Source organism: Macrotis lagotis, chromosome X (genome assembly GCF_037893015.1).
Source record: "Macrotis lagotis isolate mMagLag1 chromosome X, bilby.v1.9.chrom.fasta, whole genome shotgun sequence".
NCBI classification, from domain to species: domain Eukaryota; kingdom Metazoa; phylum Chordata; class Mammalia; order Peramelemorphia; family Peramelidae; genus Macrotis; species Macrotis lagotis.
This window is the reverse complement of record NC_133666.1, coordinates 626,267,303-626,290,497: the sequence shown is the minus strand read 5'-3', so window position 1 is coordinate 626,290,497 and position 23,195 is coordinate 626,267,303. Positions and strand designations below refer to the sequence as shown.

The window sequence follows — 23,195 nt, the reverse complement described above, 5'->3', positions numbered from 1 at the left end:
GCCAAGTATTAAGTAGCGTGTTTCATCTTCAGTTGGTCTGAACCTACATCTTCCACCTTCTCATCCTTCCTGTACTACCATACTGATTCAGAGCAGGTAAGTCGGTCCCACTCCAAAAATGCTCATTAGGCCTCCATTTCTTTTTTTTTTAATATTTTATTTATTCTTCCAATTACAGGCAATGGTAGTTTTTAGCCAATCGTTTTTTTTTTCAGGGTTTTTCGAGTTTTACATTTTTCTCCCTCCCCCTTCCTCTGACAGAAAGTAATCTGATACATAGTATATCCTATACATATACAATGCTGTATATATATATATATATAAAACATATATCAGTAGAGACTGATATACAATCTATACATTTATAACCAAATTAGGTCTCCGTGTCTGAGGCCCTACTGGCCAAGAGGCTGAGGTGGGAATCTGCTCCCAATACTTATTTCTGTAAGGTTAGAGCTGATGCACAAATAGAAGCTGATTGCTATTGTGCCTCACTGCCCCCAATCCCTTCTTCACTCACACAGCTTAGTGAAACTTTATAGCATCCCTTCTTTGAAGTTAAATCTCCTTTAGTGCAAACAGTTTATTCCTTAGATTTTCATCTAGGTCTCTTCCATCTGAGATGAGGAGAGACTAAGAACTGGGTAATTATTCAGGTCCACACACTCACTTGGAATGAAGCACAAGAAGTTGAACAGGTAAGGCCAAGTAAGACCCCAACGGCTCAGGTCAGCTCTCTTCTACACTCCAGGTTCTTCCTGTCACACAAAAGAATAGTCTCAAACCTCACTTCCTCCCCTTCTCCCTGGCTGGAAGCAGATGTCTTGTTTCCCTCAGCACTCAGAACCCAGATTCATTACTTATAAACTATTAAGCAAGATAATCTTGCATTTATCCAGAGGTTAAGTCATATAGATCATGCAAAAATTGAGAGCTGGGGTAGGAAGGGCACAGAAATAGTGAGTAGCTCAGGAGTCTAAGAGGACTAGAATGGAAAAAGGTCTCACTTAGGTGAGGGAAAAAAATAACATGTTGATGCCCAAAGTTTGTTTGGAAAAGTTTCTAAATCTAGATAGCTGTTTTCCCCATTCCCTGCTTTTTGGTTAGCGATTTTATGAATTAAACTATCAATACCCCTTTCAAAATTGAAAGGATTAGATATGGAACAAGACTCCAGTTCCAAGGTTCAAAATCCAGATTTTTGATAGCCTTTGAGGAGTTATGCCAATGAACATCCAAGAGCAGTGCTTATCGCAGAGATAAGGGCTTCACCTTGGATTGTCAGCTATGGAGCAACCACTACTGCTAACCAGTTGTGTGGCTACAGGGCAGTAATGAAGTGTGGGGTTGGGTAGCCTCTATAGACAAAGAAACAGATGGGGCTTACTGCTTTAGCAGGGAAAGGGGATGGAATGGTTCACTTTTCTCATAGATATCTCTAGCTGGGCAATTTTCCAAGCCCCAGGGTTCTCCTAGAGGACTTCCAAGCACAAATGGAAGAAGGAATTGAGGGAGGACAGCTAGATGGCACAGTGGATAGAGCACTGGCCCTGGAGTGAGGAATACCTGAGTTCAAATCTTGACTGAGATATTTAATAATTACCTAGCTGTGTGACCTTGGGCAAGTCACTTAACCCCATTCATTGCCTTGCAAAAAAACAAAAAAAAGGGAAGAGGAAACACACATTAAGTTGAAACTTTGCACTTAAGAAATTTAATTGATCACAATCAGACAATCAGGTTACAAAAACATTTTGTACATATGGTTGTTTAGAAATTCTTACGCCCACCCGTTCCAGAGGCGATCAGTGTTTGTTATTTTGTATGTGTATGTGTGCAAATGCCATTTTCCCAGGAAGCATCAGCCACAGTGGTGCAAATGTCATCTTTAGATATAGGATGAGGAGAAAGACCCAGAAAAAAAAATCAGCCCAGACATTGTGGGTGCCCCAAGAAGTTAAAAAAAAATAAATAAAGTGATTTTTTTTAAAGTGGTAGTGATCTCACCTAAATATACAAAGAATATACATTAAAGACATTGTGTGCAAAGAAAAGAAAAATCATCACACAAATAACCTGTACTGTACATGATTTTATTTACAGACTTCAGAATGTCTTTCACAGCTTCTGGCAATAGAGGGTAGTAGTGCTTTTTGTCTTTCTCTAGTCTATTCTTTATGTCTTGTTCACTCCCACTTCCTTTAGACTGGGAAAAGGATGGGTGGGGGCAAGGGAAGAACAAACATTCAACAATCAGGAATGATGGGAGTTTGCCTGGCTCTCTCCAGTGTTCAGTTCAATTCAATTCAACAAACATTTATTCAGGGCCCATGAAGTGCAAGGCAAACAGAGTCCAGTGGCTGGCTGCTGCTGTTCCTACCAAAGGCTTGTAAGTGAAAATATAAAGCTGAACCCAGAAAAAGGATCACTAGTCCTATGCAAATATTCTGGGCAAAGGGCACTGATTTGAGATGTACTAAAACAGCACATCCCCCAAAATGAAGTATTCGAATGTTCTAGAAGGATTCATAAGAAACACAAGAGGAGCAGACTTGTCAAACAGCTGATTAGATGTGAGCTAGAAAGATAATAGATGGCAATTATAAACTGTATTTAAAACAATGAAGTCGTGGCTTAGGTTTCTTGATAAACTCTTCCATTTGGACAGACTCAGAAAAATACACACACACACACACACACACACACACACACACACACACAAACAGTTCTCTCAATCACTGAACAGTATACAAAACATCGCAAATTCACAAATACAATGAAATCTTTTGTTGGCAGTTCACAATTGGTCATCCTGGCCAAGCCCTCATTATTAGTCAAAATAATATATACAAAAGCAAACAGTGCAAAATCATAATAAAAATATAAAATTTACAAATATACAACCCTGAACTGAAAAAGTGCAACAACAAAAAAAAAAAAGATACAAAATTCACCCATAAAAAGGAAGAGGTGTGAGAGGGAGGAAGGTATGAGAGGGCAGGAGAAAAACCAAAAAAACTTCATATAGTGGTAGACTATGAATTCCCAGGACCAACTGACTTAGCCAAAGTTCAATTGATAGTGTCTGAATGCCACATTGTGGCATAATATAGAATGAGTGATGGTAAGAGCTACTGTAAATGAGTGGTTAAGTGACCAGGGGCTAGGTTAGTTTTAGTTCAAGCTAACCCCACATTTGATTACTAGTTGTCTCTGAGGCAACTTAATGGCTTAAAAGAGCACAAATGTGCTTGAAAGAGGCCAAGTTTGGGATTAGAGAGGGTGGGTGTCAGGACAGGTTGTCTACCAAGAATTCAAGGTAGAAGTAAACACTTTCACTCCTGAGATAAAGGGAGTGGGGAAGGAAAGGGATGCAGCACCCAAACAGGAATAGCACCTGTTTCTATGTAGAAGTCACTGTGCTTTAGGTTCAATCCCCATGTCCTCACATAACCACAATCCTTATCTTTACTCTTTTATCCAAAAGACTGTGGTTGAGGAAGCATCCAAATCCCACCAGAGAAATATTGCAGCCTTACATCCAGAGAATCACCTCCATCTTGTTTCTCTTCTCCTTCATACGTAAGGGAAATTACCACCAAAACCAATCATTCAAAGGAGCCTGTCAGAAGTTTGACTGCCTTGCCTCCAAGATGAATAAATATATAAAACAAAACTCCAAGCAGACAGTCAGCTTCACCCAGACACCACCAACAAAGCCTATTCTTCAGGGGATGAGTGGGGGCAGTGGCTTTTTTTTTTTGTCTTTATTTTCCTTTCTCTTCTTTCTTTAGGTAGGAGGATATCAGTCAGGTCCCTTGGGAAGTAGTAGAGTGGCTACCCTGGGAGGTTGAGCAGTTGATAAAAGAACTTGGAAAGAAAAGGTATTTTCCTCCCATAAATAAGCAGCAACTTTTGGTAAGAGGCACTTCTCATGGCAACTGTTCATGCAATGTCATCTTCTAGGCTCACCATCTGTCTCTATAAATGCAAAAAAGAGAGTTTAGGAATGGTCATATTGCTTCTTTTAGCCACCTGTCAAAAGAAGCCCTCTGAAGTCTTCCCATAACAGAACAAAAAATTATAAAGGGTTAGTCAAGCTGATCTCTCTAAGGTCCCCTCCAGCTCTTAAAAGTTCAGTAATTATATCACAGATGTAAACTGGCAAACAGTGTGCATCAATGAATATTTCTCAGTAAAATGCCTGAATGAACAAACATGCTTATTACCGAGGGATACGAATAGCCATCTTGACTCCTACAGATGTGAACTTCATCCTCTGTTGTTTTTTGATAAACGGGATTATCAAAGTTTATACTATTGATGTTCCTGAGTCTCCAGTTCTTCCATATCAGGTATGCTCCGAAACAAATCAAAGTGATCAGAACTAGAAAAAAGGAAAATAGAAACACAACAGAATGTAAGCTGCTTGAAATTAGTTTTCATTCTGTCTTTGTCTCCCTAGTTCCTAGCACAATCCACAGTACATTTTTAAAAATATTTTATTTATTTATTTTTTCCAACTATATGCAATGGTATCAAATACTTTTGAAAAATATTAGAACAGTATTTTTAAAATATATCAAAAAAATATAAGGAAAGTATATATCATTTGGGAGATGACTGAACATATACTAGTCAAATACAAGAAACTATGAATATGAAGAAATCTGTGAAATTTTGTAAGATAAGTATGAATTGATTCACAGCAAAGATACCTAGCAGAACCTGTTCAGTTTACATGATGATCACGTAATAGAAAAGAGATTCTGAAAGACTTCAGAACGTTTATCAAAACTGTGTCTGATAGTGAAACAAGTCTGCTTGTTGGTAAAGACATGGTGGGCTACAGAATGAGACATATATTTTTCTTTAAGAAGAGGCATTGGGAAGAGCAGCTAGGTGGCACAGTGGATGAAGCACAGGCTTTGAAGTCAGGACAATTTGAGTTCAAATCTGACCTCAGACACTTAATAATTACTTAGCTGTATGACCTTGGGCAAGTCACTTAGCCCCACTGCCTTGCAAAGAACAAAAAAAAAAGAGGAAAAAAAGGAGGCATTGGGGGCAGCTAGGTGTTGCACTGGATAGAACACAAGCCCTGGAGTCAGGAGGACCTGAGTTCAAATCCAGCCTGAGACACTAATAGTTACCTAGGTGTGTGACCTTGGGCAAGTCACTTAACCTCATTGCCTTGCCAAAAAAAAAACTCCATTAAAAAAGATATATATTTTGAGTCACAGTCAATTGTGGTTCAGGGGAGGAGTAAAAGTCCCAAAAAGGAAGTGAAGACAAATAAACTTATCTGCTCAAAAATCTTTATTGGCTTCCTACTACCCCCAAAGTAAAGTTTTAACTCCTTGGGGCTCTCCACAACTTGGCAGTATTCTAATCTTAAATTACTACTTTTTATGCTCCATCCAAACCAAGCTATTTAAGATTCCACATACATTCCCATCTCCTTGCCTTTGTTTATGTAAATATTATGCCAATCTCTTTTCACCTGTTGAATGCTATACCCATTCATGAAAGTCCAATTCAAATGCAATTTTCTTCTCAAAAGCTAACTTAATATGCACTAAATAAAAATTTGCTGATGTACTGATGAAATACAGACTTTGCTTGGTGGGGTAGATAGAAGAGATAAAAAAATATTCTGAGAAGAGGGCATCTATCCATCCCTGCATCTTACCTAATGGTAAAACAATGGAGAGAGCTTTGGGTCCTCCTTGATTCTGATGTTCTTGTATACCCAATGGATTCTGAACTGCTGAGAAAAAAAAAAAACAGAAATAAGCCACATTCCAAAGGACAGAAATGAAAAACAACAATGTATTTATTAGTTTATGAAGATTAGGATTTGAAAGAGTGAACTATGCTATAGTGTTTCATGCAGAAATTCAAATGACCTTACTCCTATTAACTGAGGAAAAAGTCCTCAAACTAATTCCATCAAGCTTAATTATTTTGTTGGGTAAAAGTGGTCAATCTAAAGAGACAACAAGGCATAGTAGATGGGAGTTCTGGGTCTAAGGATCACAAAGAACCAAGTTAAAATCTCACCTTTCATATGAGCAAGTTTGCACATTTGACTACCACTGTTTTAAATGTTGCATACAATTCTCCAAGATATATCTACTGTCTACAAGGTCTTTTACTACCATAGAAGGAAGTGGATTATTAGAGATGTTTGCATGGGTGACCTCTGAATTCCCCTTTTCCTCTCATATCTTTGGGGAAGGCTATAAAACCATCCAAGAAGAGCTCATTCATTTTAAATTTCCTGGTAACCCCAAGAGTACCCAAGAGTAGATTAGCTCAATTTAAAGTTGTCTTTGAAGTTGTAAGGACATTCTTGGTTCTACTGGTCAATTAAAAATTTACCTTTTTGAGACATCGTAACCATTTCTGCCGTCGTGTGGTCAATGGCACCATATTTGGTGGTCTGTTTCCGAGAAGTTACGGCTGTTACTAATCGAGTAAGAGTGGTCAGCTTAGAATGAGGTTCCTTGGTTGTGCTGGTCATGCCAGAAGTAACAGATTCACTTTCTTCTGCAAGAATAGAAATGCCCTAAGTATCAATAAAGCTAAAAACTGTTAAGACCAATATAGAGCTTCCTTGAAATTCTACACAGAAAGTAAGTAAGACTGGGGTAAAAGATTCCTGAAGTCTCTTACCTTTGATACAATTTCTCTTGTCTTCAGCCAGATGCATGCCATCAGGACAGGCACAGGTGAATTTGGGGGAGTGTGAGTTGATTTGTGGAGCTGGAAGGCACAGATACTGGCAACCACCATTGGAAAGAGAAGTCTTCTCACACCAGTTTACCCCTGAAAGGTTGGAAAACACAGAGGTGAGCCTGGACTCCAATTCAACAAGCATTCTTTGAGCATCCTCTACAAACATTGGGCTTTGTATAGGATATAGGGAGCAGAAAGATAAAGCAGTCTATTGCCATCAAGGAACTCACATTCTTCTAGCACCATGTCTAGAGAAGAATGGAAGGACAATTCACTTCCAAAAGAGAACAAGATAAATCAAGAAACAAGAGACACAAAGGAAGAGTTTTAAGATGTTATCCCAATAAAAGTCAGTCTAGTACCTGTAGGTTGGGTGAGGTTGTGATAGAGAACTAGGTCCTCAGGAGACATCAGATCTTCTGCCACCAAAATGATATCAGATCCTGTGAGTCGATTTGCACTGAAAATGGCTTCATTTATAATATCTGTCCAGAAGACCTTATCCTAAGGGATTATTTAAAAACAAAGATCCTTTTAACCAAGAGATTTTCTCCAGCACCCTGAGAAGCTCAAAACTCTGCCCTTCATGCAGGCACACATATGAATATACATATACATATACATATACATATGCATATACATATATATATATATATATATATATATATATATATATATATATATATATATACATATACGTGTATGGCTACATAGCAGGCTCTCAGGAAAGGTCAGGCTCCTTGCTTACAGGTTGGCTTCCTTTAATAAAGGGCATGAATAGTAGAACCCATGAGCCACTGAGACAGGAGAAATTCCAAGGACTGACCCTCACTTCCCTCTCATCACTCACAGATAAAAATTATATCTAGACAAGGTCAAAGAATCAAAGAATCCAAGACTTAAAGTGGGAAGGGACCTTGGAGGTCATCTAGTCTAAGTTCCCTTATTTTAGGGATGAGGAAACTGAGGCCTAAATCATATAGGAAGTTGTAGATTATCTATATCATATGGGTAGTTGCTAATATTTTCTTTTCTTTTTTTTTAGGTTTTTGCAAGGCAAATGGGGTTAAGTGGCTTGCCCAAGGCCATGCAGCTAGGTAATTATTAAATGTCTGAGACTGGATTTGAACCCAGGTACTCCTGACTCCAGGGGTGGTGCTTTATCCACTGCGCCACCTAGCCGCCCCTTGCTAATATTTTCCATAGCACATTAAGGAGTACAAAACACTTTTGTACATATTATCTCAGTTGATCCCTACAACAACCTTGTGATATCACAATCCTATTATTATCTCCATTTATATCAGAGAAACCAAAGCTGACAGAAATTAAATGACTTGGATCTGAGAAAGAATTCCAACTCAGATCATCCTGACTCCAAGTCCATTGCTTTATTCAAATTAGATCAACAGTGGAAGAAGTGGAATCCAGGTCATTTGATCCCAGAGTTAATTCTCTTTCCATAATAGTTCCTTTTTCCTCTAATTTGAAGGATTAACCAAGAAAAGATGGGAAGAGGTGATGTAGCTTGTAAATAATTTAAATGGAAAAAATAACTACAAATGTGCAATGAGTTGGGGTGAGGAAGAAGGGAAAAGGAAGGAAGCTTATTTAAAACTTGTGGGAAATACCCTCTGCCAAATCCCCACAATAAATCTTATACCTTTTCATAATTAAGTATCCAGAGCAAACTTTTGTTTCCTGAAAAGAAACTTGATTATAAACAAAACAAGCCCCCTCACCTGCATTATCTACCTAAATTGTCCCAAATCCTCACCTCAAAGATTGCCAAAGAGAATGGGTGTGCAAGTTTGTTTTTATCCTCTAACACAGTTCTTCTATTTCCACCATTGATATCCACGCTGGAGATGGAGTGGAGTTTGGAATCAACCCAGTAGAGACGACCATTGGAAAGATCTATAAACAAGACAGGGATAAGGTGAGGGCAACATGGAGATAGATGAGCTTAAAATTGCTTAGAAGTTAGATGCCTTGAAGAAGCTCCTGTTTTCTCTCTCATCACCAATTTCAGGATCCCAAAGAAATGTAGTATTAATTCAGTATCAGTGTTATGTTCTCTGCCACCAATTCAGATCATTACAGTCACTCCTTGCTATAGCAGATCATCTTCAGGAGTGGTCCAAAATATATAATTCTAGGAAGCAGTGATCTGCCACTAAGAAAGGCTGGACAACAGCCCACCCTGCTGGGCCTGAGGTTGACTGAACTTACTGTTTATATTCTACAGGCATAAGAAGAGCCCAGGTTCACTTGCATATCACAATCAGGCATCAAGAGAGGACATTAATGGAGATCATGAGGTTAATCCTATATTAAAGATTGCCACTTGGACAGCTGTAGAAGCAGCTGCTAAGGAGTGAGACAGAGAGCAAAAAATCTAAATTTTTGTGAAATTTTTCTGCAATTTGTAGAGCACTAGTTCTGGAATCAGGAGGACCTGAGTTCAAATTCAGTCTCAGACACTTAATAATTACCTAGCTGTGTGACCTTTTGCCTTGCAAAAACCAATAAATACATAAATAAAAAGAAATTTTTCTGTAATTTGCTTATTGAGTTACAAAGAGGGAAAGCAGTTTTAGGGGATTCCTCTTAGCAAAAAAGGGTGGAGAACTAGGAATATGCAATGGTGCACTCATGAATGGATGTGGTCACTCAGCTGACTGGTTTGGTCTAAATATCTTTCTTTGTTACAAGGCAAAGCTGATTGCAGAGATAGGGAAGTGTTAAAAGGAAATGAGTACAGATTTTAAAAAGGTAATATCAGTTTCCTTATCCATAATATGGGGATAATAAATGAGAAGGCCCCTCCTTTATTTTTTTGCAGAGAACCACGACTAGGGATATGAAAAGTGGACTTTTTCAAACTGCTAGTTAGTTGGGTTTTTCCCCTAAATCTTTTTCTCTTATTCTTCATAATAAGGAAGGCTTCCTGGGAAGGGAAGGGAAAAGGATATATTTATTTCCCAAGGGAATATAAAATAAAATCTATCCCAGAGAATATTATTAGTTGATTCCCCTTTATAATTGGGGAAAGCAAGCATGAGAGAGATTAAGTAACTTGGTCAGGGTCACATAGATCAAAAACTATCTGAGGAAGAATTTAAACTCAGATCATCCTGACTCCAAGTCCAGTGCTCACAGAGAAGTTAAGATGATCAAATGAGAAAATGTATATCGTCTACTTTCAAACCTTGTAGTTATTATGGCATTTTTCACTCTGCAGAATTATTTAAATTAAAAAAGTAACAATAAAACCAATGGAAATAATAATCAAATGTAAGGGGTTTGAAGTGAAGTGATACTGAAGCAGTTTGCATTTTATCACTGTCTGTTTATTCTCAACAATACCTATCTCATTAAGGAAATCTTTGGTATTTACTTTTTGGAGTTGTATCAGCAGAAAGGGATTGTTTTTCCTGACCAATTCACTTTTTTTTTCTTCACTTAGCACAACATACCAAGAGTGATTCCATTGGGCCACTGTATATCTTCTGTCACCAGGGGAAAGCTGTCAACTCCATTGAGACCACCTTTCCCAATCTTGGCAGGGGTTCCCCAGTCTGTCCAATACATAAAGCTGAGAGGGAAGGGACAAAGGGTAGACATGAGAATTGGGAATCTCAGAATTAAAAGAGAGGCAATCTAATCCAATCTATGTTTGAGTAAGAGCCCCACAACATACCTAGCAAGCTTGGCTTGAGGACCCTTAATGAGAGGAAACTGACCACTCTGGTAGTAGCTCACTCCATTTTGGGAGAACATTAAATCATAGATCTTAGTAGCATTAATAAATTTAGAGAGAAATTTAACTCTCAACCAGTACATAAAACCTGCTCTGAAAACTAAGAAACTTTCGTCACAATAAGCCTGAATCTGTCTTGTTGGCAATAAACAAACACCCCGATCCTCCCATATCTGCCTTCTGGAGGCAAACAGAACAAGTCTCACCTCTCTTTCTACATTAGCACTTCAAATACTTGAAGGTAGCTATCATGTCTACCAAGTCTCTTATCTTCTTTGGGTAAATATTCCTACTTCCTTCAACAAATTCTCCTATTGTAAGAGCCAGAATGAAGGCCTCACACAATAGTGAGATTCAGCATGACACATGCACTCAATGGTCAATCTACAACCCTTAATGACACTGAAAACAAGCAAGAGGTGGAATATTGTTAATATTTACTCTACTGTTCTTGTGTCCTTCAGTTATTCTAGCTGCCTTGCTCTAAACTGAGCAAGCAGATACTAGAATTTCAGCAGTACTTTAAAGTTTATCTGACCCAACTTCTGGTGCAACATGCAGGACTCATCTGTGGAGCAAGGCATCATCCCGCCTTAGAACATTTCCACAGACAAAACCTCCCACCAATCCACTGTATGAAATTCTTCCTTAAGATAAACTGAAATCTGTCCTGCTGCAACTAATTCCTTAACTTTCACAGGAAAAGTCTTATCTTCCCCAAAGATTTATACAGAATCAGTCTATATGCCCTCCTTCTACAATAGCTCTTAAAAGTATTTTATAAGAATAAACCTGTGCCCTCAAGTCTTTTCTAGCCCAGGCTCTTCATCTCTAGTCCCTTCAGCTGTTCCTCATATGTCATGAAATCAGATCCCTTGGACGCATCCCTCTAGTCTCTCTCCTTTGGACATGCCCTAATTAGGTTGATATTATTAAAAGGTGGTGCTAGGAATAAATCCAATTCTCCAAATGCGGCTGGACAAAGTACTGAGTATAGTAGTATGATTGTCCATCTCCACACCTGCTACCTCCAGGGGAACCCTGACCTCTGACCAAGGAAACTTCCTGGGCTCTGAAATTTGAGTTTTCATTCAAATTTGTGTAGAACTGAGCCTCCACACCACCATGACACACTGCCATGCCCCCCCCTCCCCTCCCTAGCTCCCTTTATGTGATGGCTTCTATCAGAGAACAGAAGCTTCTTGAGATCAAGAATTATCTTGCTTACTTATATTTTTATTTCCAGCACTTATTTACTTCTTAGTCAAAGTAAGAGCCTAGTAAATAGTTTAACTACCTATGATTAGGACACTATACTTGTGTTAGTAGATATCAAGATCACTCCAATTAGGGGAGATTGGGGGGAGGGCTGTTAAACAGTGGCATCAAAATTTTGCTTCATATTGAGTTTGTGACCAACTTAAAACCTCAGGTATTTTTCATATGAACAACTATCAGACCAAGTCTCCCCCCTCCTGTATTTCTAAAAATGATTTTTCAAACTGACAGACTATAACTCCCACTGAATGGATGGATGGCTCACTTACATAACACAACAGAAGCCAAGTAAGACTGGCTCTGCTACTGTCTCTGTCTCCTGGAGCCAAGCACTATCTCTCTGAAATTCACCTTACTTATCTGAGAAATGGAAAAGTAGATTGAATACTCTTTAAGGTTCCTTCTACTGTTAAATCCTATAACGCTAAAAAGGAACCTCCAAAAGAGTCAAGACTACCTCCTTCATGTTGGTTGACTGAGATCTAAAGATGTCACATCCCTCAAGGTGTCACATGTTGCTTCTTAGATGACATAACTTGGTAAAAAAATCTAACTTTTTCTTTCTGGGGCAGTATTTCACCCCCAGCAATAACTATACATTTCCATCTTCTTTCTTGCACCCCAATATCCCTGCAGCTATCATGTCACTTTTTAGAAATATATACCCATGGGACAGCTAGTTGGCACAGTGGATAGAACACTGGCCCTTGAGTCAGGAGGACCTGAATTCAAATCCAGCCTCAGACACTTAATAATTCCCTAGCTGTGTGGTCTTGGGCAAGCCACTTAACCCCACTGCCTTGCAAAAACCTAAAAAAAAAAAAAAATACATACCCATGAACTGGGTCCACCACAATGGCCCGGGGTTTAGCACCTTCCTGCTTGAAAAGTGTCTTCCTCTTGGAGCCATTAGTATTGGCCACAGAAATGGTACCAAGAACAGAGTCGGTCCAATAGAGGTTCCCATGGATCCAGTCAACTGCGATGCCATCTGGAGCCTGGATATCCCCACTGATTACAGTGTCATGAGTGGAAAAACTGTGGGCACTGTTAATTTCAGAGCTAGAACAAAAGAAACAGAAGAATTAGGTGAAGATGGTAATTCCTTCTTTACCCCAAGCTAGAGGTCGGGGGTGGGGTGTTACCAAACCTAAGTAGTTATGAAAATGTAATTTTAAAAAATACATAAAATCCAATTCTCTTTTACCTATAGATCTTCTTCTGTGACAGGTCAGACCAGTAGATTTTATTGCTGGCAACCTCCATATCCAAGGCCACTACATTCTTCAGATTTGGAATGAGGCTGATGTATTCACTTCTGTCCAAAGTCATCTTCCTCACTTCATGGCGGTTGGTGAAAAAGAGATAGGCAATGGTGCCTAGGACAGAAGGGGAAGCAATTCAGCTTGAGAAGAAGGTTCCTTGAACCCCCCCCCCCAAACTTTATGAAAGTAAAAATACTCTGTGAGCAATAACTATTTCTGGGAGTGAATAGAACTCATTAGAGAAAACTGATAACAAAACGTTATAAATCTCAGTATTTTCCTCACTTAGAATTAGGAAGAAAAGCTGAAAATGGATAGAACATGAAGACAATGGTTCTCAACCTCTGTCATACTCAGCAAACTTATATAGAACAGGAAGAGACCTTGGAGGTTACCTAGTTTGACCCCCTCATTTTAAAGATGAAGACATGGTGAGTACGAGACCAGGATTTGAACTCAGGTCTTCTGAATCCCAATCCAGGGTCCTTACCCTATATATCAACCATGTCATGATCTCTCCAACTTCAAGATTTCCAAACAGCAAGGAATCATGAAGAATATTCCGTTATTTTCTTGGGTAAGTTCCCAATATGAAAAGAAATTCCTGACAAATGGTCAGGGAGTGACAGGAGACATTTTCTATTTCTTATATGTAACAGCAACTTATGAGGAGACTTTGAGTAACAAGAGGTCTTAGGCAGGAAGTCAGAAGATATGTAATCTCTTAGCTCTCTAATGATTACTATCTATCTAAACTTGGGCAATGCATTTAATCCTTTGAATTCTGATTTCCTTATCAATAAGATAGAAATAATAATTTTTTCTTCCTTGCTTGCCTTCCCCCCCCCCCAATGCTTATAGGAAGACCAAGTGACATAATGGATAGTGGAATGAGCTTTGTAAACTGCAGAAACCCATCCAATGTAAGGAATTTCTATTAAATATTGAAATATTGCCTTATCTAAGGCAAGTTCCTGAGAACATGTTCAGTCAGGGTATACTCCAGATGGGGTATTCATTAATGGCTCTACAGCTTTGAAGAGCCAATACTCCTCCATGTCTCAGGTCATTTTGATGTGTTTTCTCATTTTGGGGTTCTATGATAAAGTTCAGGTGCCAAAATTCCCTAAGGATTCTTCACTAATATTTCTCACTTGTTCCCCTGTCTTGTTATTTCCACATCCTGTGCCCCTCCACTACAAAGATCAAGAGGTATGGGCTCACCAATGGCTTTGCAGGTCTTAGTGATCGGGTCGATTTGGTAGCCTTCATTACACTCACACTTGTAACTTCCTGGGAGATTCACACAGAATTGGCTGCAGGTGTCTGGGTTCTGGCATTCATCAATATCTGAGAATAAGCATCATAATATCAATGATGATAGTAACAATAATGGACAGCTTTTATATATAGTGATTTAAAGTTTTAAAAGGACATTTCAAGTATTATTCAATCCTTATAACAACCTGGAAAGTAGGTGTTATTATTATCCCCATTTTACAAATGAGGAAACTGAGGCAAGCAAATGTCAAGTGACTTTCCCAGTGTCAACAGCTAAAAGGGACAGGCTAGATTTGAGCTTAGGTCTTCCTGACTTCAGTTTCAATAATCTAGTCAATGTACCACCTATCTAGAAGTAAGAGGAAGATATGTCACTCCAATTCCAGAGAAAGTGGAACACACAGTCCATGCAAGAAGAAAGGGGTTTAGCAAATTCTAAACCTGCAACTCCTTCCTGGCGAAGAATTGTTCAAGACTATTTATCCCTCCCCGGAGAAGAATGATCCACACTGAGTTCCATAGAACCCTACCATTTTATTCAAGATAATTGGGAGTTCTGGGAAAATAATTTCAGTGCCAGTGCAACTTTCAATTCAAACTTTTCAAGTTGGGATTAATAATCTTGAAATAAAGGAAGGAAAAGTTCTTAGTGATGGAAAAAGGACAAGAATAGGAACTGGATCTACGACTTCATTCATTACAAAGGATACTCCCAGGTGAGCAAACTCCTTTCAAAACAGGTGCCTCCTCTGAAATATATAGTCTAAGAGCATAGTAGCCGAGGGCACCCAGGTGTTAAATGGCACAACAAAATAGGAAAACGTTTTGTATAATTGCATTATAATATCTATAGCAAATTCCTTGCCTTTTCAAGGAGGAGGAAAGAAGGGAGGAGTGGGGGGGGGGGAGAATTTGAAACTGAACATTGAAAAATGAAAATTTTCAAAATGGCACAGTCAGTGTGATTTATAACAGGAACCTGAACTCAGGTGTTTCTGGTTCCAAAGTCAGTCCTATCCAATGCCTCCTAACTGCTTGTTAATGACCAGGGGGAGGGGCAGAACTTGACCTGCAGATTTCCTCACTTAGGAGGTGAAGACACTCCCTGTGCATGTAGACAAAGATGGTCCTCCAGAACTGCTGACAGTTCTGAGAGGTGAGGTGAAGTCACCTGCCCAAAGGTGTCAGGTCTATATTTGTTCAGGATGGACCAAGAAGACTTGGTCTAAGTCTACCTGGTTTCAAATTTGGTCAGTTCTTTATCCACTACACTAAGCTACTTCTCAGTGAGATATGCATTTTTTCAAAAATATTCATTTCATGCAGAGATTTTTCCTTTAAGAAAAGACTATTGAATTCCTTCTAACTTCTTCTAAAATGTCTTCTCCTCTAGGTTCTCAAGCTCTGGGGGAACAGCATTTACAATTCAAACCAAGACTTCCCTATATGAAAACAATCATGGAACCTAGGATATAGAGGAGATTTGGAGGTGACTGATGAGCCAAGTCACATCTCAACAAGGACCACCCACCTCTACATTATCCCCAACAAGTGGTCATACAGATTTTTTTTTTTTGGAAAGGCCCCCAATGAGAAAGTCATATCTTCCAATACTTCCCAGTCCACTCCCAGATAACTTTAATTGTTAGGACATTTCCTTTATGTCAAACTTAAATTTGTTTCTTTGTAACTCAAACTCACTGCTTCAAGTTTTACTCTTCAGGACAAACAGAATAAATCTAATCCTTCTCCTACTTAAATCCTTCAAACACCTAAAAATGCAATCATGTCCTCCCCAAGATTTTTCTTTAAGTTGAGCAAAACCAGTTTCTTTAGTCAGCTTTTATTTGACATAACCCTCTACTCTCCCAATTGTCTTCCTTTAGTTGCTCTCCAGCTTATCAATGGACTCCCTAAACTAAATGGAATATAACATCTCCCATGGTCTGGACATTATGTATTTCTTAAATGTTGCTTAAGATTACATTAGCTGTTGACTTAGAGCTCTTTGTTCATTAAAACATCTCAAATCTCTTGCAAATGAACTACCGTTTACCCTCACTTCCCAATTTAAGAAGTTGATTTTTTGAGCCTCTATCCCAATTAAATTTGATTATACATAAGATTCTGTCCGATCAAATATTTTAGTCCCATCAACTTTTTTTATCCTAAGTCTTTCCAGTTTTGTGTCATCTTTCAGACTAGTGCTATTGATAAGTAGGCCACCCAAAACACTGATAATAATGTTAAATACCATACAGACCAATCATTTGGTCAGTAAACATTTAAGTGCCTACTCTGTGACCAGCCATTTGTCGAGTACTTTACAATTATGATCTCATTTGACCCTCACAACAATTCTGAGAAGTAGGTGCAATGATTATACCCATTTTACAGATAAGGAAACTAAGGTATGGGAAGCTCATGTGATTTTTTCCCCATTTATATAGTCCTAGGATCAAAAGATGTGGGGCTGGAAGAGATGTTAGAGTCTATCTAATACCTCCTCATTTTACAGTTTAAGAAACTGAGGTACTCAAGTTAAATAACTTGCCCAATGTCATATATGTAAAGTAGCAAAAGGATTTGAATTCAAGACTTCTACTTCCAAATTCAGGTCCTCTTTCCACAATATCTCATTAGCAAAAATAGTCATCCTGAACCTGCTATGTCAAGGAGATATGAACAGAGGGAATAAGTCAGAATTTTACCTTCACATCTTTTCTGGTCAACCAGCCGGAAGCCTTCAGGACACAGGCATTCAAACCCTATCTTGAGGTCATTGCAAATATGTGAACAGCCACCTTTGTTGTCCAAACATTCATTGGTTCCTGAGCAAAGAAGACTGGGTGAAATTCAGGACCCAAGACTCTCCCCTTTGAAAGTCCTTGTCATTTTAAATTTTCTGCTCTTTCTTGCACTCAGGGGTTTCTAAACTCTCTACTGGCCTCAAGGCAGGCCTCTGTGTTAAAGGGGAGGGAGCAGTTCCAAGGCAGAGTCTCTGCCCACATGTCTGCAAATTTTTTTCATACAAATAAAGTCATATTAAAACAAAGAAGAACAATTTTAACAAGAGAAAGAAGTCATAAAATTGTGTGGGAGTCATCTGTAACTCCTAAATACATTAAGGACATCTCCACATAAACCTGCATCTTTAACTTCTTTCTCCCCTTCAAAGAGAAAGGAGCCTCCTCAAACCTGTCAAGTAGACTAGAAGCCCAGTTCCCATTTCCAGTTTCTAACAGCCAAATTCAGGGGTAACTGTCTTACCACACTCCTTGAGGGGTTCATCAGACCAGTCCCGGCAGTCTCTAGGTCCATTACACACTTTGTCAAGAGAGATACACTCTCCACTATGGCATTTAAATTTGTTTGGTCCTTCACACAGTGTTACTATAATCAATAAAAATATAAGGGAAAAATAGACCATTAGGCAAAGGAAAATTGCTGAGACTTAGAGAGTCTTGCCATTCATATTTTCTAGATTATTCTCAATAATCAAAAACATTTGGGTCTAGTTCCTGTTTCTGACATATATTGGCTCTCTAATTCTTGGTAAGACCTGTCACTGCCAACAACTGTCAAAGACTAAGTGGCAGAGTCAATGCCAACCACATTGGGAGGTCCCTATGTAGATGAATTAACCCATATAAGTAAAATTTTAAAAATGCAAAATTCTCTTGCTAAGCACCAATCCCTCCCTCATCAGTGATGCTCATATACAGAATTCCTTTGGAGCAAAAGTATCAGTCTACTGGACCTCACCATTGACACAGCCAATCTCATCACTCCTGTCCGCGCAGTCATATTCTTTGTTGCATTGTCGACTCCCATGGATACATCCCCCATTATTGCATTGAAACTCATCTGGGCGGCAGGTGGCTTTGACTAGGAACATGAAAGACCAAGAGATATTTATTTCTAAATTGTTATCACTAGTGCAGAAATTCCCCAATAAGATAATGATGTTTTGAGATCTTTTAATCCTCCCCCTCTTTTTTTAATAGGAGTATAGTAACCAGAGGGAGGAAAAGAATAGTTAGATTTAAAAAAAAGAAAATTTAGTAAAAGATATCAAGATATTAGGAAACATCCTATTTTCCACAACTAAGACCCAGTGAGTTAAGCTGTGCCCTGAATATAACAATCTTTTGAGTTCATCCTCTGTAAAGTCATATTATTATTGTATTTCTTTGACTAGCACCAGATAGACTCTGAGTTCAGACAAGTCCTGATCATAAAGCCCAGCTATGAATCAAACTTGTCACCCCCTCATATTCAGGACAATAGCTCACTGCACAACCACTGGTATAAGATCTCCCCCCACAGTGTCTTGGGGTCCTCCCTTAGGGGTAAGTCTCCTGTACATATGTCCTTGTTTGCAAGCTGTTTTCTTCACTTTGAAAGTAAACTTCTGTTTTGATTCCTAATTCTCATGTCTCTAGCCTGCCCTGTTCAGCTCTGATCACCCACAGGTTAGAGACTGGTTCTGGTCTGGTTGACAAAGGTAACACTGTAGTCAGAGAAACATCACGGCACTTTAATTCTTTGTTTCCAGTTCAAAAAACAACCAGCTGGAACATACTGTACTGAGTTAAAATATACCACGATAAATTGGGGAAAACAAGGTCAAGCAGATTAATCATTTGCCACTAAGGTAAAAGGAAGGAAAGGAATGAAAAAATTATTCCCTAACCAGGAAAAAAGGGTCCTACTCTTTCATTTCAAGTAGGGAGGGTCTATTCCTGGTTTCCCTGTGAATAAATCTCAACAACATTTACAAACATTGCATTCTGAATAGTGATAAGTTGTGTCTGAATTGAAAAAGATATCTATAAACAAAGACTTGAAAAATGGAGGAACAAGAGGAACAGTTCTACACACTGCCATTTGTCTACTGGGAAGAAAAATGGAAGACCTCAGTGTGGGAAAAAAGAAAAAAAGAAAAAGAATTCAAAACAGAAAGGGGATGAAGGAGGATATCTTCACCAATGCCAAGAGAATGGAGTCTGGAAGAATGTGACATAGAGAAAGAGATTAAAAAGGACAAATGATGGCTTTCCTGAAGTAAAAAGGAATTGAACTCTCTTTTTTGAGGAAGTTTTTGCCCGTTCTCCAGGGAATGACTTCCAGGTGATGTCAAGTAAGAGATCATCTAGCCCAGGGCAGGGGAAGAAGAGACCAATGGTGGTGATTGGGGATGCCCTACTCAGGAGCTACAGCTTATTGAGAACTCTGTTGTTAGTTTTCTTAGGGCTTCTATCTAATGTGACAGAGAACCAAGTGTTTTAAGACTTGGCAAAGTTGGGACTTCTTGATTCACCACTGACGATTTATGTGGGTGCAAATGGTACGGCTAAAACGAAAACAGAAAAGATACCATAATCAAAAAGGATTATATGTTGGTGAGAGACTGAAGACCTCAGAAAACAGATGATGTTTTCATCAGATGTCAATCAAAGGTAGGAGTAAAGGCAGATATAAGAAGTTAACATATGATTAAGAAGGTGATGTTTGAGAAAATGATTTGGATTCATGGACAGTAGCTTAAAATATAGAAACGAAAAATTCTTAGCTAGGGGTGGACCTCATACCCAATGGTACAATGGAAATAGCATATTTGGAATAAGAAGATCTGGGTTCAAATCTCATTTCTGTCACTTGACAGTTTTGTGAACTTGAGCGAGTCACTTAACCTGGGTCTCAGTTACTTCCATTGTAAAAAGAAGGAAAGAGTTGAACTAGATAAATATCCTCTAAGATTCCCTCCAGCTCTAAATCTATATTCTATAATTAAAATGGCTTTAAATTGAAAGCAGCCAAGCTAGACACCATAGACTAGAGATATAGAGAGAATTGTGGAAGAGACTCCTGGAGACTCCTTATGGAAAAAATCCAAGAAAGAAGTCACGTTCTCACAGAAATGTATGAAGTACAGCCAAAAAACAAGATAAACCAAAAATCCTAATGCAGGGAGGTGAATTTGACATCACAGGTATCATTGAGAATTTGTCAGCTAAGACCCACTATTAGATATGACTCTGGAAGGGAGGATTATATTTAAAAGAAAAAAATAAAAGGGATCCAAGGAGAGAGAATGGCATATGACCATAGTTATTAAGATGTACTCATATGAGGAAATTCAGAAACTAATAGCAGGAAGGACAGTGGAAAACATCCAGGAGAAGTAGAAATAATTATTTTTGATGGAGGATACTAAAAAAAAACACCTTGCTAAAAAAAGTAAAAAAAAAATTAGATGAGGAATTTAGCAATAGATGAGTAAGTGATCTGGGCATCAAGTCAAGCTTCCTTTCTGCTAAAAGCAGAACAGATAGCAATAACTTCCTGACTTGCTGTGATGATTGGTTCTTCTATTAAAAGGAGGACAGAAGGAAAGGCTCTTCTATTCTGTACCTACTTCTCACCAAAAATGTGGGATTGTCTGCTGAGGGGAACTTTGGGAGTAAGAGAACTCTCTATCTCACGAGTCCTTAAGAGGAAAAAGGAGAAGGAATCTGACATGCACTGAGGATTTTAGAAGAGTTGTTTTCAGTGAGGTAAAAGAAAGAGTTAGTAGGATTTATGGACAAAAAATTCAAGAGTATAAGTCAGTTCAGAAAGTATGGAAAGCTCTCAAAAATAGGTGAGGGAGTTGATCAAGGGAATTTCCATCAAACTGTTGAAATTATAAAGACCTATGCCATAGGAGAACTAAGAGACATCTCCCCATGGAGGTGGGCATGCCCAATGACACCCTGCTTAAAAGTCACTGATAATTCCTAAACCTGGTGCTGCTTCCAAGATGTAATAAAGGCATGATTACTTGCTTCTTGCTGAGAGAAGCTACAGAACGAATGACTGGCTGTCTGAAAATCATGAGGATGGACTCTTGTTCAAAGACTCACCTCTCCTGGTGGTCCATAAAAGCAAGCTGGTTCTTTCTTGGACTTTGAGGAAAATAGATCAGTACAGAAAAGAGTAGACATGCATCCTAAGGGGAAGAACCTGTTGTTTGTGCACAAGGAGCAGCTGATACTTGCAGAAGAAACAGACACCTATTTATATGTAAGTTATAAATGAAATAATGAAGATACAAAGATAAAATTCACATGAGAAAGAAAAGGGAAAATTGTCTAAAAGACCAGTGTGGATACACAAAGGGAATACGAAAGCAAAAATGAAAATAATCCTTACATTTAAGTAATTGACATTTAGATGGACTATAATCAGTGACTGTACTTTAAGAGAGGGCAGAATCTCTAGGAATCTTACCAGGAGCATAGGACTTATTCATAAGAATCAGAGTGATAAACAGGGGATCCACACAATGAGTGATAAGAGATCTGAGAGAGGAATCAAGAAGACTTCTGTGAAGGAGGTGATAAAGAGCTCTAACTAAGTACACTGGTATTTGAGACAACTGACTCTATAATGGAACTTCCTCCCCTATGTTCTCATTTGGAAATATCCTTTCCTTACAGTTACTCCCCTATAATTACAGTTTCATAAGGCCCCATGACTTTTCATTCAATATCATTCCATTTCATTCAAATTAATATTCCTGCATAGATCTTCCATGTACTTATTACCTCTGTGATCTTGGGGATGATATTTCACTTTTATAAGAAAGATCTTTGAGAGATTAGACTGGATGATCTCTAAGGTTCCTTCCAATTCTAAACAAATCCAATTTGCAAAAAATGGATCTTGAAAATTGGGAAGAGAACTTAAAGACAATTGAAAAGAAAAAGAAAAGGATAGGGGTCTAAGGAAGGAGACCAAAGGCAGTAATGAGGGGTGGGGGAAGAATCAAATGACTAGCTTGCCTGGAAAAATGGACAGTGCTTATTGTATCTGCACAGGTAAAGACTGCATAGGGATGGACCAGGGAAAACCTTCAATACCAGACTGAAGAGGAGATTTTGCCCTGTAGGCAATGGGGAGCCACTGAAATCAGTTAAAAAGAATGACCATATGGCAAATTGGATTTGAGGAAAAGATGCCAATCATCTACGGGAAATGAAATTTCTGGAGACATACCACAGCCTTCCTCATCAGACTTGTCCTTGCAGTCAAAACCCCCATCACACTTCCAGCTTATGTGGATACACTCCCCACTGCTACAGTGGAACTCCAGAGAAGAGCAGGGCTTGGATTCCTTGACCAAGCTGCGTCCCTGACAGTTTTCAGGCCATTCATCAGAGCCATCATCACAGTCTTGGTCACCATCGCAGGCCCACAGCTTGGGGATACATGCAGTACTGTTGCACTGGAATGTTGCAGGATTGCAGGTGGGGGCTGGACAATTCAGCTCATCACTCTCATCCTCACAGTCCCGGTCCAGGTCACAGACAAATTCTTGGGATATGCACTTTCCATCATGGCATCGGAACTGGTCATGAGCGCATGTCTTAGGGGCTAGAAAAGGAGGAAATCTGGTGATTTTCAAGCACATCTGTCCTGCCTCAGACTCTTCTTATAATATAGCCCTTTGACTGTTATATTAACAAATTCTCTAATTTCACAATTGAACATAACTGGTACACAAATGAATCATGTAGCAACCAGCATTTATTGGAAAGTTACTATGGAAACAGTATTGGAGTAGAAACCTTGGGGACAAGTGAATTAGTACAGGGCAATGCCTTATCTCAAGAAGCTTGTGTCCTGGATGAGGTAATAGGATTTATCCACTTGAAACAATTAGAGGATGATTACAGAAAGGTGACAATGACATTTTTTCTTTGTTCTTGAAGAACACCATGCATCAGAAAATGATGCCATAACAAGAACCTAAATAAGATTTGAGTGAGGGGGTGCTGTGCTAAGTTACCAACCTCACTTTCTCCTCCAGAGCCATCTGG

General features: G+C 38.8%; 1 protein-coding gene across 2 annotated transcripts in view; it reads right to left on the bottom strand.

Annotated features, from left to right (window-relative positions):
• Window positions 1-1,698: 1,698 nt before the first annotated feature.
• The window catches only part of LDLR (low density lipoprotein receptor), a 34,917-nt gene continuing 13,420 nt past the window's right edge, over window positions 1,699-23,195 (bottom strand). The window contains exons 4-18 of one of the 2 annotated variants that reach the window (XM_074203426.1): window positions 22,372-22,749; window positions 18,094-18,216; window positions 17,599-17,721; window positions 17,040-17,159; window positions 14,272-14,397; window positions 12,990-13,161; window positions 12,617-12,844; window positions 10,221-10,339; window positions 8,519-8,658; window positions 7,104-7,245; window positions 6,679-6,831; window positions 6,385-6,552; window positions 5,693-5,770; window positions 4,230-4,387; window positions 1,699-3,981 (exon numbers count right to left, since the gene is read on the bottom strand). In XM_074203426.1, the coding sequence (XP_074059527.1) occupies window positions 3,946-3,981; window positions 4,230-4,387; window positions 5,693-5,770; window positions 6,385-6,552; window positions 6,679-6,831; window positions 7,104-7,245; window positions 8,519-8,658; window positions 10,221-10,339; window positions 12,617-12,844; window positions 12,990-13,161; window positions 14,272-14,397; window positions 17,040-17,159; window positions 17,599-17,721; window positions 18,094-18,216; window positions 22,372-22,749 (2,264 nt within the window). In that variant the 3' untranslated portion in view covers window positions 1,699-3,945. The remainder of the gene's footprint in view (window positions 3,982-4,229; window positions 4,388-5,692; window positions 5,771-6,384; window positions 6,553-6,678; window positions 6,832-7,103; window positions 7,246-8,518; window positions 8,659-10,220; window positions 10,340-12,616; window positions 12,845-12,989; window positions 13,162-14,271; window positions 14,398-17,039; window positions 17,160-17,598; window positions 17,722-18,093; window positions 18,217-22,371; window positions 22,750-23,195) is intronic. The other variant, XM_074203427.1, reaches the window with a different exon arrangement.